A 15000-nucleotide genomic window follows, 5' to 3' on the forward strand; every position below is an offset into this window, starting at 1 on the left:
AGGTATGCAGACAGACAGGCAGCAGACGTACCAGGGCCTGCATGTCGTACATGGTTCCCAGGTGGTCCCAGATGACGGAGGAGGAGACCTGCCGGCCTATGTTCTGGCTGAACTTGTCCCGGATGCAGATCATGTGGAAGTGACGGTTCACCCCTGGAGAGACACACCCACACACACACACACACACACACACACACACACACACAGAGACACACGCACACACACACACACAGAGCACAACACAAAAAACACACACACACCCAGCACAAGACAGAGGAAAGACACGTTTAATGAGCCGTTAGGTAAAGGCTTGGTTAGGGTCAGGGTTAGTGTCTGGGTTAGCTCTACATCTTGGGTTAGCAGGGTTAGGGTTAGTATCTGGGTTAGCTCTACATCTTGGGTTAGCAGGGTTAGGGTTAGTATCTGGGTTAGCTCTACATCTTGGGTTAGCAGGGTTAGGGTTAGTGTCTGGTTAGCTCTATGGCTAGAGGTTAGCAGGGGGTTAGGGTTAATAGGATTAGGGCTGGGGCTTAGTGTCAGGGTTCGGGTGAGTAGGGTTGGTAAGGGTTAAGGGTTAGTGTCCAGGCTGGTTAAGGTTGGGGTTTAATGTCAGGGTTGGCGTTAGTGGGGTTGGAGGCAAGTGTCAGGGTTGGGGTTAGTAGGGGTTGGGGTTAGTAGGGTTTGAGGTTAGTGTCAGGGTTGGGGTTTAGTGTCAGGGTTGGAGGTAAGTGTCAGGATTGCGGTTAGTAGAGTTGGGGTTCAGTGTCGGGTTCGGGGGTTAATAGGGTTATCTCTCAGGTTGGGGTCAAGTGGCAGGGTCAGGGGTTAACTTGCTGTTGTTTATGTTTAGCCGGCTAGGTGGCTAACACACTTAGCTTCCGTCTCTGAGCTAATATCATCACACCCGAGTTGGCCTAGCAGCACTAATTTACCCCACGGCCCGCACGCCAGACCGGGTCTCACAGACGACCCGAGGCGGACTACAGGACCGCCCGGAGGACTCCCAGCTCCTGGCTAGCAATAAGGAGCTAGCTGTGTCTCCAGAGTATCAAGGTTTTGGCGTTCGGTCGTCTTACCTACGGGTTTGTGACCCAGCATGGCGTGGAAGAGGCACACCTCTACTTCATGGCTCCATACCACCGAGTCGTCGCCGGGAACTGAGCCCGTGTCTGGAGGCTTTTCGTCGGTCTGTCCTAAAGCTAAGTCTGCCTCCCCCATCTTTCACTGCTACTAGCGGCGAAGATGCACAACACAAAGAGGGTAGTAGGGATAGGGCACAGGGTCCGGGCGTACAGTAGGCGGGACCTTACTACATGACGAACCAATCAGTGATCAGAACGTAGAATTGCCGTAGTTTGGGGTTTGCTGGTAGCAGGGAGAAGTACCGCCTACCATACGTTCGGACCGTGGGATTCAATATCTACCCAGACTTCAACTCTCGAGTTTCCTGCAACATCACAGACGCCCCCTGCTGGTCCTTTATTGTAAAGAGGAATCATTCGTCATATCAACATTTGGTAGTTCAATACCTTTAGTCTACATATCCTGCATTTATTGAAAGGCTGCCGACGAGGCTGTACAGTGGACCTTAGCTTATGATAATCACATGTTCATGATGTTTTATGCAGTTTATTTCTCTATAAATGCGTGGGATCATGGAACAACGAAACCAAGATTGCATGTGGCGATTAAACACCAACCAAGACTTTATTCAAATAAAATAGTTCGTGCCGTTAACACGACACTCTGCACGGATACCACCTCACATGAATTCAGGTATTAAATGTTTTTAAAATGATAAGCGGTTACTAAACTTCACCAGATGAACACAATGAGGATATCTCTTTAACTAATTGACATCAAATACAAAACTTTCCATAAAGCATTAACATCAAGCATCATAACAAATTAAAGTTTCATACAACCAGGCAAATTACTGTGCGCCGGGACATTAGCTAATGTTCAAACGAAAAGGCTGCGTTCACAGGTCTGCCCTCGGTACCATCCAGTCTCATTAAAGAGCAGCGACACTGGAAGAGGCAGCGCCCCCCCTGGCGACACGACGCCAATTCACCTAAAAGCAGGGCCAGGTCGCCGGTACAGAAGGAACCGTCATGACCAGTTTGACAAGTTTGACCAGCGCCGTGCTCCCCATTAAGGTGGCTAGGCAGATAAACAGTTGATCAAGTTATCATCAATCAATACATTCCTCTATCAGACCCGTGGTCAGACTGATGGCGTCACCAGCGCCGGTGTAAAGCTCAAGCTGAAGATCCTCACAGATCATTGGATGACAGGTCCTCCCTCAGAATCTCCTGCACCAATCAGCTTTGAGGACGGACAGAGGAGGTGAGAGGAAGCGGGGAGGCGGACAAGAACTTTAAGACGTTTGATTGAATCAGGGACTCTGCTCCACCGTACCACTGCTCTGGTCTCGTTCAGCTCAACCAGACCAGACGGTCGAACCCAAAGCACGGTGAGCTTCTGGGCCCTGTCCTGTAGCTAACCTCGGGACAGCTAGGCTATGCTAAGCTGCTCCATGGCTGTTGCCAGGTAACGGATGGAGCGGTAGCTCAGTACAAAGCATTTGTGGTACCGCGATGAGAGCCTTAACATTCTTGCCAGGGAGAGAGGAGGAGGGGAGGAGGAGATAGACGTGGGAAGGTCAGGACTGAAGTCAGTCATTCAGCCAATGTGTGTGTGTTCCCAGGGCTGGTGACACACAGGAAATTAGGAGGTGGGACTTCCTGTGTGCCTGCAGCCACCGGCTAGGGCACAGGGTCTATATCCCACCATCGTGGTTACCGTGACTACGGCCACAGCCAGAGAGTGACAGGTGGCCGTTTCCAAGACAACCAGACAATAAAATGCTTTGGCAACATGAGCTTCACCCCCCCCCCCCTCCCCCCTACCCCCATGCAAAAAAAAATGGAATAAAGAGCAGAGAAGGAGGCGGGGCTGTGGGTGAAATGTGGTGGTGGCTGATTGGAGGAGGGGGTATGGTATGTGGAGCAGCGGGCGATGCTATTGGTCCTTCTTCTCTGTCTCTGGTGCTTCGTCTTTAGAGCCCTCCTCCTCCTCCTCTGGTGGGGTCTCCTCGTACCTGGGGGGGGGGGGGGGGGAGAGATGTGGACGGTATAAATACACAGAAATATAGAATATGTATTTCTACAAATGCTTTGTGTTGGAGAAAGGGGGGTTCCAGAGGGGTTGAAGGTCACTGAGGGTCGGGGGTTCATCCCTCGGACCTCCCTGTACAGGCAGCCTACAGGAACACCAAGCTGCTGATGAGATGATGAGATGGCGGTCTACCTGTGATGTCATCATCGTGGGCTGACCACTCATACACCCCCGCTAGTCTCAATCGCCTGCCGAGCGCACCTGATTGGCTGCCTGCTGAGCGTACCTGATTGGCTGCCTGCTTGGCCCACCTGATTGGCTGCCTGCTGAGTGCACCTGATTGGCTGCCTGCTGAGTGCACCTGATTGGCTGCCTGCTGAGTGCACCTGATTGGCTGCCTGCTGAGTGCACCTGATTGGCTTCCTGCTTAGCCCACTTGAATGTCTACCGGTTGAGTTGTAAATCTGGTTCTAGTGGATGGTTTTATTAAAGAGGGAGGGAGGAGATGAAATGAGAGATGGAGAGGGAGCTGCACAGAGCTGGAGGGGGACGTTCTGGGGGGCTGGTTACCTGCCCAGGTAAGACAGGAGGAGAGGAGGGAGAAAGAAGTCTCTACACGGAGGTGGGCTGTAACCGCCGGCGACGGGGGGAGGAGCTTGTCGCCATAGAGACGGCATCCATGGAGCTAGCCAAGCTGGCGGGAGAACCACTGACAGTTGGAAAGGAAGTGAGGCGGGGCGAGCTAGGGATGAATTCCTCTGGAGACTCAAAGCTAACGAGAGAGAGAGAGAGAGAGACAGAGCCAGAGAGACAGAGCCAGAGCCAGAGCCAGAGAGACAGAGCCAGAGCCACAAGGAGGAAGAGAGAGCATAGAGAAGATTGAGAAGAAGATGAGGAGAAAGCCAATACATCTAATGTCACCTATAAGAGTGTAGATGTGTGTGAGTAATGGGAGAGAGTGAGTGAGTGAGTGAGTGAGAGAGAGAGAGAGAGAGAGATAAGGGGGCTGAGTGATGGCCGACAGAGTAAAGAGGAGCGGAAGTTATGAGTTTCTGTCCAATGAGAGACAAGCAGAGACTTCGGAGAGCCAATCAGAGATCATCACAGCTCGGATGTGGGAGGATGAAGGCTGAGGAAGATACAATGATGTCCATATGGGTGGGGAAGGGGGGGATGATGGTCAGACAGACAGACAGACCGACAGACAGACAATCATTGACAGATGATGGACAGACTGACAGATGACCGATAGACGCTTTGACAGAGAGAGAGAGACATACAGATCGATTGACAGACAAACATACAGACAGACAGACAGACAAACAGACCGATTGACAGACTGCAAGGTTTTGGATGCAGCGTATGCGGGCGCTTAACCCACCTGAACATCTCTGTGACCTCTCCTTTAATCAGCGCCACGAGGACAGGGAAACCGATGCAGGCTGGCACCAGGTATAGCAGAGCAGGCTGGAGAGACAGACAGGTTACTGTGAGAGACAGACAGGTTAACCAGACAGACCGGTAGAGACACAGATAGGTGCGGGTACCTGTGCGTGTTTGAAGGTGTGCATGATGAAGATGGTCAGTCCCAGGCCGAAGATGTAGGCCAGGAAGCTAGCGTAGAAATACGTCCTGCTGTTCTTCTTCAGACTGGAGAGAGAGAGACAGGTTAACAACACACAGATGAGAGAGAGAGAACATGAAAGAGAGACACCACAGAGACAGAGTGTGAGACCTGATGTCGAAGCGCAGCAGCAGAGCGATGAAGATGCCAGGGATGACGATGTCTCCCAGACCCAACATGGCGAAGTTACTGGCATCCATCCCTCTCTCCAGCAGGTCTTGAGGGAACACCACTGGTGGAGAACAGGGAACAGATGGACCAACATTATGGACCAGAGATAGAGAACATGGACCAGAGATAGAGACCATTATGGACCAGAGAGTGAGAACATTATGGACCAGAGAGTGAGAACATTATGGACCAGAGAGTGAGAACATTATGGACCAGAGCGTGAGAACATAGACCAGAGAGTGAGAACATTATGGACCAGAGAGTGAGAACATTATGGACCAGAGAGTGAGAACATGGACAGAGAGTGAGAACATGGACCAGAGAGTGAGAACATTATGGACCAGAGTGAGAACACGGAGAGAGAGTGAGAACATGGACCAGAGTTAGAACATTCACCAGAGGACAGAGAGTGAGAACATGGACAGAGAGTAAGAACATGGACCAGAGAGTGAGAACAGGTTCCCTTGTGAGCAGAGAGAGAACATAAAACATCAAGTTAATCTTAAAAAAAAACATCAACTACACTTACGTTTGATTGGCGCCTCAAAGGACCTGGCAACGGTAACCATGACGTTGGTTCCAAACACCTGGAGACAGCGGAAAGAATCAGAGCAGGTCGCGCCACACTCCAATCCTGTTGAGGCTAGCAGCCCTACCAAGGCATGTGATTGGCCGATTGGATGGATGAATGAGTGCGTGTGTGTGTGTGTGTGTGTGTGGGGTGTTCTCACCCAGAAGACGTCGTACACAAACAGACCCCCCAGCAGGATGCAGCCGGTGCAGACGTTGTTCAGGTGCAGGAGCTCCACGCCGTTCAGAGCGAACGCCAAACCAAACAGGTTGTTGGCCACCCAGTGCTGTGAGGTCACAAACACAACAGGTTACTGGTGGCCCAGTGCTGTGAGGTCACAAACACCACAGAGCACTGGTGGCCCAGTGTTGGGACGTCACAAACACGACCACAGGCGACTGGTTCGTGAGGACCAGGAGGTTGGGCTGCGGCGACGACTTCAAGTGTGCGTTGGGAACAGGTGTGTGCGCGGGGGAAACTTACCTTTTTGAGCACGTACCAGACGCCGACCACGCCTCCAATCACCAAACACACCAGGTCCTTGGTGTCAAACTCATAGTTCACTACCTCTGTGAACACACAAACACACACACACGTACTGATGTGGTGTGTGACGGGGTCGACGTGATGTAGTGATGTGATGGTGGTGATGTGATGGTGTTGACGTGATGGTGTTGATGTGAGGGTAGTGACGTGATGGTGGTGACGTGATGGTGGTGACGGGATGGTGGTGACGTGATGGTGGTGACGTGATGGTGGTGACGTGATGGTGGTGCCGTGATGGTAGTGACGTGATGGTGGTGACGTGATGGTGGTGACGTGATGGTGGTGACGTGATGGTGGTGACGTGACGGGGTCGACGTGATGGTGGTGACGTGACGGGGTCGACGTGATGTAGTGATGTGATGGTGGTGATGTGATGGTGGTGACGTGATGGTGGTGACGTGATGGTGGTGACGTGATGGTGGTGACGTGATGGTGGTGACGTGACGGGGTCGACGTGATGTAGTGATGTGATGGTGGTGACGGGATGGTGGTGATGTGATGGTGGTGACGTGAGGGTGGTGACGTGAGGGTAGTGATGTGATGGTGGTGCCGTGATGGTGGTGACGTGATGGTAGTGTTGGGATGGTAGTAATGCAGTCATGTGATGTAGTGATAGTATTGAACTGATGAGATGTGATGGCAATGATGTAGTGATCTGATTGCAGTGACGCGATGGGAGTGATTTGATGGTGTTGATGTGACGGGGGTGATGTGAGGTCCTTACCCTCCTTGGCCTCCCCAGAGCCCTGGGTGAAGAGCAGCTGGTACTGCTTGATGGGTATAGAGGCGGGGAACACCTTGGCCATCAGGGGGCTGGAGGAGACAGGTACTACGTCAGCTACCACATCAGGTACTGGGTATTACCTAAGCGTGCGTGTGTACAATGTGTGTATAGTGTGTAGTGTGTGATACCTCAGTGTGTGAGCCAGGGCCAGGATCCCCAGGACGAAGAAGTACATGGAGAGAAGGAGGTTGATGTACTCCTGACTGAACACCTAAAGCACAAAACCCGGGCTGTCAGTACTACTACTATTACCATTAGTAGTATTATTACTATAACCATTCAGCATTACCATAACTAGTACTATAATCAGTTATATTAGGATTACTATCACTATTAGTAGTTATATTACTAGCACTACTAGGATTACTATTTCTACTAGTATTACACTATGGATGTTAATTTAAAGGTCCCATGACATGTCACCAGGTGTGGCGAGGTTAGCCGGTACAAGCCGTTTTGAAAATCTGCCCCTCATGACATCACAGGTTAATCACACCATACCTGGTGGCATGTCATGGGACCTTTAATCTAGAGCTAAGGGGCGGAGGTCTCTCCTCTACCAATCGATAGGTCGTAGAGCGAGTCAAACTCAGTCAACCACCAGACCACACCCCCCCTGCGGTAATATCGCTGGAGGAGGAGTCTACCTTGAAGAACAGGTAGAGTCCGAACAGCGTGCAGCTGGCGATGATGGGGAAGCGTGCCGCGTCTCTGCCGGTGATGGTCTCGGGCATGTCAGACGAGTTCTGCAGAGAGAAGCTGTCAGTCAGCTTACACACACAGTGTGTGTGTGTGTGTGTGTGTGTGTGTGTGTGTGTGTGTGTGTGTGTGTGTGTGTGTGTGTGTGTGTGTGTGTGTGTGTGTGTGTGTGTGTGTGTGTGTGTGTGTGTGTGTGTGTGTGTGTGCGCTCCCTGCCTCCCAGGGATGAATCGAGGTCAAACAATGAGGAAGAAGAAGAAAGTGGAGAATTGAGAGTATGAAGGAGAGAGCAGCGAGGAGGAGAGAGCAGCGAGGAGGAGAGAGCAGCGAGGAGGAGACAGCAGCTAGGAGAGGAGGAGAGGAGGAAGAGGCCACTCAACACTAAGCTGTGTGGGTTGAGTGTGCACTGGAGTTGTGTGAATGCTTTGTGTGTGTTCAGTTTCTAGATGTGTGTTGTGTGTTCATCCAGCCTCCAGTACTCACTCTGTACCCAGAATCACTCCCACCCTCGCCAAGCACCTATAGAACCACAGACAGACGGCCAGCCACAGGAGAGACAGACAGGAGACAGACAGACAGGTGGAGGACAGACGGGCGGAGGACAGATGTGTGTATGGAGAAACAGAGAGAACAAAGGGATCAAGAGGAGCAGAGGAAGGAGGAGGAGTCACCTGGTTAGCAGGTGGACGGGCTCCGCCCACCTGCCACCAGCTGCTTTGTGATTGGTTAGTTCCATCAGCTGCTGTGTGATTGGGTAGTTCCATCAGCTGCTGTGTGATTGGGTAGTGCTATCTGCTGCTCTGTGATTGGGTAGTGCTATCTGCTGTTCTGTGATTGGGAAGTTATATCCAGTGTCTGCTGCTGTGTGATTGGGTAGTTCTATCAGCTGCTGTGTGATTGGGTAGATCCATCAACTGCTGTGTGATTGGGTAGTTCTCTCCGGTGCTGTGTGATTGGGTAGTACTATCCAGTATCCACTGCTGTGTGATTGGTTAGATTGGATAGTTATATCCAGTATTCACTGCTGTCGGATGTCTTTGTTCTATACCATTCAAAACATATTGAACAACGAATGATGCAATCAGAGTGGACAGAAAGAAACAAGCAGTGAGGGTATTTCCCATAATGCAGTGCTCCCAGGGAATGCTATAGAGTGGATCAGTAGTTACCATGGTGGTCCTAATAATACATTCAGCCTTTAGCAGAATCTTTTATCAACAAGGACTTTCAGTGATACAGAAAGGTCATCAAGGAGCAGGTAGGGGTTAGACAGTACAGAGACAGGTCATCAAGGAGCAGGTAGGGTTAGACGGTACAGAGACAGGTCATCAAGGAGCAGGTAGGGTTAGACAGTACAGAGACAGGTCATCAAGGAGCAGGTAGGGGTTAGACAGAGACAGGTCATCAAGGAGCAGGTAGGGGTTAGACAGTACAGAGATAGGTCATTAATGATCAGGTAGGGGTCAGGGGTCATCTTGCTCTAGGAGGCCTACAGGTAGATTGAGGACTTTGGGGTCAAACCGAGAACTTTTCAGCTGTGAATCAACATCTAGATGATCCTGGTCTCACTCAATTTAGTAATCGACCAAACCTCTTCTGGTCTTTAACAGTATTACTAAACCTTGCTGTTTGTGCTGATACGGTTCAGAAGTCGGTTTCATTTGTGAAATCTAGGACTACCATGTTGGTCAAGCTACTTAAATCAACAAACCGTCGAGTCTCTCTACTTCAGTATACAGCTTCCTGGTATTTGTACATGAACTTGTGAGACACGTTATCAGTACAGTTCCTGAGGCAAGTCAATGTGGGGATCTCCCCTGCAGGCATAACTTACAGCAGAGATAGTACATGTCTCTATGATCCACACTAACATCTGACTCCATATCAACACCAACATCTGACTCCATATCACCACAAACACCTGTCTTCATATCAGAACCACTAACATCTGTCTCTATATCACCAACACTAACTCCATATCGATAACATCTGCCTCCATATCCCCACTAACATCTGACTCCATATCCCCACTAACGTATGTTTGTCTGGTGGGTCCAGCTGTTCATCAAACGACCCTTTTCCGATTCAGACCTCAACAAAACCATTTCCGGGGGAACTAAGTCCCCACTAACATCGGTTTGCCTAGTAGGTCCAGCTGTTCAACATTCGACCCTTGTCCAATTCAGACGTCAACAAAGCCATATCCGGGAGAACTAGTCACACACAGATTAAATTCCACTCAGTTCATTGTCAACTACGTTCCCCTCCATTAACCAGACCTGAGGAGCGCATCAGAATAGTTGAACAACAAAACACCGCCAGCTGTTCTCCAGTAGAACCACACAGGCCATGATGAGAGACCCGACCCTAGACCACTGGATCCTTGGGGCGACCCGACCCTGGACCACTAGATCCCGGGGATGGGGGGTACCTTGGACTTGGAGCAGGTGACGGACCGCAGGGCCCCAAAGAAGATGGGCAGCAGGGCCATGAACAGCAGGCTCCCGTACGCCAGCGCTGTTCCCTCCGGTGTCGCCACGAACTTCGCCGCCGTCGCATTCAGAACGTCGGTCCCGTTGAGCTCCGCGTCGGGCGAGAGCCCCGGTATCGGGACAGAGGCATCGGGGGGCGGCACAGACCCCTGGTCCACGTCAGCCATCTTCACAGGATTCAGTTGAGCGGCGCTACAGGAGACAGAGGCTGGTTCGTGTGCTGTCGTCCAGTAAGGCCACGTTTGCTAAAGCTGGAGGAGCCGAGCGACTTCCTCGTTGGTTCTGCGGTTTGTTCAGAGGAACTACGCGGAAGCACCGGCGACTCGCTTCCGCCCCCTGGTGGCTGAGTCAAGAAGAGTTGAGATGGAGCTCATTGAGGCATTTAAACAATTGTATAAAATAATATAAATGAATTTCAAAACAACCACATACAATCACGGAAGACGGCGAGAACAACTTCAGAGACGATTGTACATTTGAACTAGTTTATTATTAATTCTGCATTATACTAACTGTAGACCCAGGAGGAAAATAAACATATGACTCTGTAGTATGAAGATAGGGTTGAGGTGTGATCACGAAACAAAACTGTGTGTGTGTGTGTGTGTGTGTGTGTGTGTGTGTGTGTGTGTGTGTGTGTGTGTGTGTGTGTATTTTAACATGTCATTAATATTACTCATACTTTTTGAATGTGTTAAAATAATCTTTATTCTTTATTATTCAGGCATAGAAAGAATGACATTCAAAATATTTACATTGTCTGTGCAGTATGAGATATAAATGATATAAAAAAAAAGTACTTTAAATCATGGCAGACAACCAGAGCTTTCAAAACAATCAATTATCAATAATAATATTACAAAAGCATATAATAAAAATCATCGAGACAAAGATTATAAAACAGATTTATCGGTTTGGTTGTCATTGAACTTTCAGAACTTTACAGATAAGGGGAGATGAGACAAGAAGACCAAGAATATATTAATAAAGTTTATATATATAACAGTGACATTACTGTTACATGCTGATTGGCTGTTTAAATCCTAGAAGAGAATAGATGTTGATGGTCCAGTAATGTTCACTCCCGGCCAGGCTCCAGACGCAATCCAACGATCACAGAGCAGCCAGGCCGGACAAGAGGAAGGCAAAGAGGCTCAGCAGGATGAGGAGGGGTGTGGCCTGAGGTAGGTGGGTGGAGCTTTTAAGCTCCACCTCTATGGGGAAGTGTTCGCTTATGTGCATGGCCTGTCAGACAAAAGCAACAGATCCCAGTCAGAGGAGTTGCATGGATAAGGGGGAGCGAGGGAGGGGGAGGGGGGGGGGGGGGGAGGAGGAGGAGGGAGACGAGAACAATGTAACAGATTGTAGAAGACATCAAGCGAGTGAGACGGGTTGGATATATATTATTTATATATATAATACACAGTAACCCAGCTGTAAGTATCATGCCAATAAAGCCACTTGGCCCTTGAGAGAGTGAGTGAGGTTACCTACCTCCATCTTCTTGATCTGGTAGGTCTTAGCGTAGTTGAAGACCGAAGCAGTCCCCGGCTCCACCTGCTTCAGGAACGACTTACCATGCACCACAAACCTAACACACACACACACAACCAATGAAATTACAACAATAAACACTACCCTACTAACCTAGAGACACTAACCACCTGTACTATCGCCAAGTTATCAACAAACCTGTCGTAGGCACAGTCTGTGGTGTCAGTGGTTGTTGTGTCAACGTGGTCACCGATCAGCCAATAGAAACCCTTCTTTGTGAAGAGGCGGATCTCTTTCTTCTTGGGCCGGGTCATGTAACTGCAGCCAGCGTTGAAGTTCCCCAGGAACATCACCGTCTAAACACACACACACACACACACACACACACACACACACACACACACACACACACACACACACACACACACACACACACACACACACACACACACACACACACACACACACACACACACACACACACACACACACACACACCATTCAGGAAGTGGTCATGCAGAGAAGTGCATGCTGGGAGATGGTCTGCGAGCCCTCACCTCGGTTTTCCACCTCTTGCTGATGTCCGTGAAGACGTCGTAGAGCTGATCCATCTCCTGCACCGCCCGGCTCGGCAACGTGTTCACCGCCACCAGCACAAAGTCCCCCACGCCTGGGGGTAAAGGGCCGTGCTATATTAGTGACCACCAGGGGGCAGCAGAGCCTCCAGACCACAGCAGAGCGCTGGGAGCCAGAGAACAGAGGTGTTGGATGGCAGGATGAGGTGAGCTAAAAGACTCAAAATACACCAGTTCAGAGTTCGACTAGACTCTGCATAGCCATCGAGTCCCCCCCTCCCACTATTATATGTTCTTCGTCCTGGCCCTTAATTTACACACTTACTGTATGTTGTATTTATTTTCAGTACTTAATTGTAAAGCATCTGCAGTCGCTAGCTGTCACTGCTGTGGACGAGGAATGGGTTAGCCTAGCGATTGTTACTACTTGCACTTGGTTCTATGAATATCTTCACTGTACCGACAGAGATATATTGTTTCACTTCTAGTGACAAATGTACTTACTGTAAGTCGCCTTGGATAAAAGCGTCTGCTAAAGGCCCTGAATGTAAATGTAAATGAGCTCACTTGTTTGGCTGCTCTTAAACCGAACCATAAACGGAGGCCGGGCGAAGCCCTTCCCCTCGTACTGGTGACGGTCGCTCACACTGACGATTTCCTTCCTGAGGGCAGGAGCTTACCGTCATTAAGGAATTAATGATATGCACAGTATCAGCCTTACTGTCAATCAAATGATTAGTGCATAGTCAAAGGTTATAATCATTAGTTAGTTAGTTGGTCTTACTAGTAAATTGTTTCATCTTGTAATGTTAGTATAAAAGTTAGGGTTAAAGTTAGAATAATAGTTATGGTTATAGTTAGTTTTCTTGGTTACTAATTTGTAGAGGTGCATGTCGTTGAGTTAGTATAATAGTTATGATTATAGTTAGTATAATAGTTATAGTTAGTTAGTTAGTTGGTTAGTAGTTCACCAACTGTAGAGGAAGACGTATTGCTGCATTTCGTTGAGTTTGTATAATAGTTATGGTTATAGTTAGTATAATAGTTATAGTTGGTTAGTAGTTGACTAACCTGTAGAGGAAGACGTATTGCTGCATGTCATTTGGATTGGCTCCATGGCTCCGGCTGGCTGCCGTCTGGTACTGGTGGTCGTAACTATACCAAAGGAAAACATCTTGATTAGATTTATACCCAGTGCACTCAACTCATAGCAGAGGGTTGTGTCCGAGGAGAGAGGAGAAAGGTGACCTGTGTTTCACAGAGGAGAGAGGGGTACAGGTGACCGGTGTGTCAGAAGAGAGGATACAGATGACCATTATCCGCTCATTCACTCATGATCAAGATAATGATGAACGACGCCCAGTCATTATTAGCCAGCGGGTAAAGTTTGGAAAGAAGAGGTTGAACTGGGAGGCTCCCAGTAGCCAGGACAGCCACTACCAACACACCTCAATGATGCAAGGCGATGTCACTTCCTGTCAAGCACCAGAAAGTGACAGACATTTTCATGGTGAGGCTTGGTGTTACTGTTGCAGTATTTCAAACCACCCAAAGACAGCCTGAAACTAACCAATTAAGGGACAGTTGGGGGTAAGAAGCAAGCAGCTCATTGGGCGTCTCCTGAGATGCTCATTGAATTGTCCACAGCCAAGTTATGATTGGGGTTAGGGAGTAATTGTGGATAGGGGAGGATTCGGGATAGGGAGTGATTGGGGTTAGGGGGTGATCGGGGTTAAGGGGTGGGGTGCCTACCTGTCATTGTCCCTGTAGGGAGAAGGCACAGTGTTAAAACCATAGTGACACCCGTCGTCGTGGAAACACCGCTGAGGCCTTATACATATGTTCTACTGCCGGCAGCTCAGTATAGAGGAAGGCACCGATGCTGCATGGTAGAGAGAGCAAGGCGCTAACACCGCGGGGTTTGGGGTTCCTCTCCCTGTGTAGCCCAGTAGGCAGAGCAAGGCACCACTGCTGCAGGGTTCGGGGTTCTACTCCCTCGGTAGAGTACCTGTTCAGCTTGGTCACAAGGTGCTTCATGACGGAACCGTTTGGATCATTCACGCCCTGCAGCAGACAGACGTCACAACGAGACACCACCTGCAGACAGACGGGTGGAGAGACAGACAGGTATCACAACGAGACACCACCTGCAGACAGACAGGTGGAGAGACAGACGTCACAACAAGACACCACCTGCAGGCAGACAGGTACAGAGACAGACAGGTATCACAACGAGACACCACCTGCAGACAGACAGGTGGAGAGACAGACAGGTATCACAACGAGACACCACCTGCAGACAGACAGGTGGAGAGACAGACAGGTATCACAACGAGACACCACCTGCAGACAGACAGGTGGAGAGACAGACAGGTATCACAACGAGACACCACATGCAGACAGACAGGTAGAGATAAACAGAAAGAGAGACAGACAGAAAGAGAGACACACAGGTAGAGACAGATATGTAGAGAAATAGGCAGGCAGAGACATAGACAGGTACAGAGATATAAAGTTAGAGAGGAAGACAGGCAGATACACAGAAAGATAAACAGAGATAGAGAGACAGCTGGACAACTCAACAAACAGCCCAACCATGTGTATGTGTATGCGTGTTTGTGTATGCGTGTGTCCTACCCGTTTCAGTGTATACATGACTCTCTTATTGGCTGCCTTGGTGCTATTCAGGCTCTGCAGTTTGAAGGAACAGATCTTGAACCCTGAACTCCGACCCCACCAGCCGAGGAGCAGGACGAGGAGCAGGGCACGCGGAAAGGAACAGCACCACCTCATGGTCCAACTGAGGGGGGGATTAAACCTCATTGTGACGATGCATTCAATGATAGAACAAATACTGTTACACCAGGGGCAGGCCATGATCCGTCTCTGTACTGTCTAACCCATACCTGCTCCTCAATTACCTG

The 15000-nt window shown here is 49.6% G+C and overlaps 3 protein-coding genes across 7 annotated transcripts in view; all 3 read right to left on the reverse strand.

Moving 5' to 3' along the window:
- The window catches only part of mrgbp (MRG/MORF4L binding protein), a 92815-nt gene extending 91550 nt beyond the window's left edge, over positions 1 to 1265 (reverse strand). For both annotated transcript variants that reach the window (XM_060059281.1, XM_060059271.1), the window contains exons 1-2: positions 1077 to 1265; positions 32 to 153 (exon numbers count right to left, since the gene is read on the reverse strand). In XM_060059281.1, the coding sequence (XP_059915264.1) occupies positions 32 to 153; positions 1077 to 1218 (264 nt within the window). In that variant the 5' untranslated portion in view covers positions 1219 to 1265. The remainder of the gene's footprint in view (positions 1 to 31; positions 154 to 1076) is intronic.
- A 410-nt stretch (positions 1266 to 1675) lies between these two features.
- On the reverse strand, positions 1676 to 10309 carry hm13 (histocompatibility (minor) 13). Of its 3 annotated transcripts, XM_060059136.1 has the most exons (12): positions 9947 to 10306; positions 7999 to 8034; positions 7464 to 7562; positions 6945 to 7027; positions 6757 to 6845; positions 5970 to 6055; positions 5647 to 5772; positions 5445 to 5502; positions 4856 to 4976; positions 4668 to 4770; positions 4502 to 4587; positions 1676 to 3103 (listed from the first exon to the last, which is right to left on the reverse strand). In XM_060059136.1, the coding sequence occupies exons 1-12, from the start codon at positions 10172 to 10174 to the stop codon at positions 3025 to 3027; spliced, it is 1194 nt and encodes a 397-aa protein (XP_059915119.1). In that variant the 5' UTR covers positions 10175 to 10306; the 3' UTR covers positions 1676 to 3024. The 3 variants fall into 3 exon arrangements, with proteins under 3 accessions (XP_059915119.1, XP_059915126.1, XP_059915135.1); XM_060059143.1 differs by lacking the exon at positions 7999 to 8034 and having other exon boundaries at positions 9947 to 10308; XM_060059152.1 differs by lacking the exons at positions 1676 to 3103; positions 7999 to 8034 and adding an exon at positions 3629 to 3892 and having other exon boundaries at positions 9947 to 10309.
- Positions 10310 to 11100: 791 nt separating this feature from the next.
- The window catches only part of LOC132463228 (deoxyribonuclease gamma-like), a 5499-nt gene continuing 1599 nt past the window's right edge, over positions 11101 to 15000 (reverse strand). The window contains exons 2-10 of one of the 2 annotated variants that reach the window (XM_060059209.1): positions 14714 to 14876; positions 14085 to 14173; positions 13829 to 13840; positions 13148 to 13231; positions 12644 to 12738; positions 12059 to 12171; positions 11700 to 11857; positions 11502 to 11598; positions 11101 to 11252 (exon numbers count right to left, since the gene is read on the reverse strand). In XM_060059209.1, the coding sequence (XP_059915192.1) occupies positions 11121 to 11252; positions 11502 to 11598; positions 11700 to 11857; positions 12059 to 12171; positions 12644 to 12738; positions 13148 to 13231; positions 13829 to 13840; positions 14085 to 14173; positions 14714 to 14869 (936 nt within the window). In that variant the 5' untranslated portion in view covers positions 14870 to 14876 and the 3' untranslated portion in view covers positions 11101 to 11120. The remainder of the gene's footprint in view (positions 11253 to 11501; positions 11599 to 11699; positions 11858 to 12058; positions 12172 to 12643; positions 12739 to 13147; positions 13232 to 13828; positions 13841 to 14084; positions 14174 to 14713; positions 14877 to 15000) is intronic. The other variant, XM_060059217.1, reaches the window with a different exon arrangement.

Source organism: Gadus macrocephalus, chromosome 1 (genome assembly GCF_031168955.1).
Source record: "Gadus macrocephalus chromosome 1, ASM3116895v1".
NCBI lineage: Eukaryota > Metazoa > Chordata > Actinopteri > Gadiformes > Gadidae > Gadus > Gadus macrocephalus.

Coding starts and splice junctions, on each gene's coding strand:
- hm13 (XM_060059152.1), bottom strand. CDS start 10,174: ATGGCTGACGTGGACCAGGGGTCTGTGCCGCCCCCCGATGCCTCTGTC. Junction 5,773..5,969: donor TCTGGTACGTGCTCAAAAAG/GTAAGTTTCCCC, acceptor GTGACCTCACAG/CACTGGGTGGCCAACAACCT. Junction 5,503..5,646: donor TTGTGTACGACGTCTTCTGG/GTGAGAACACCC, acceptor CGCTGTCTCCAG/GTGTTTGGAACCAACGTCAT.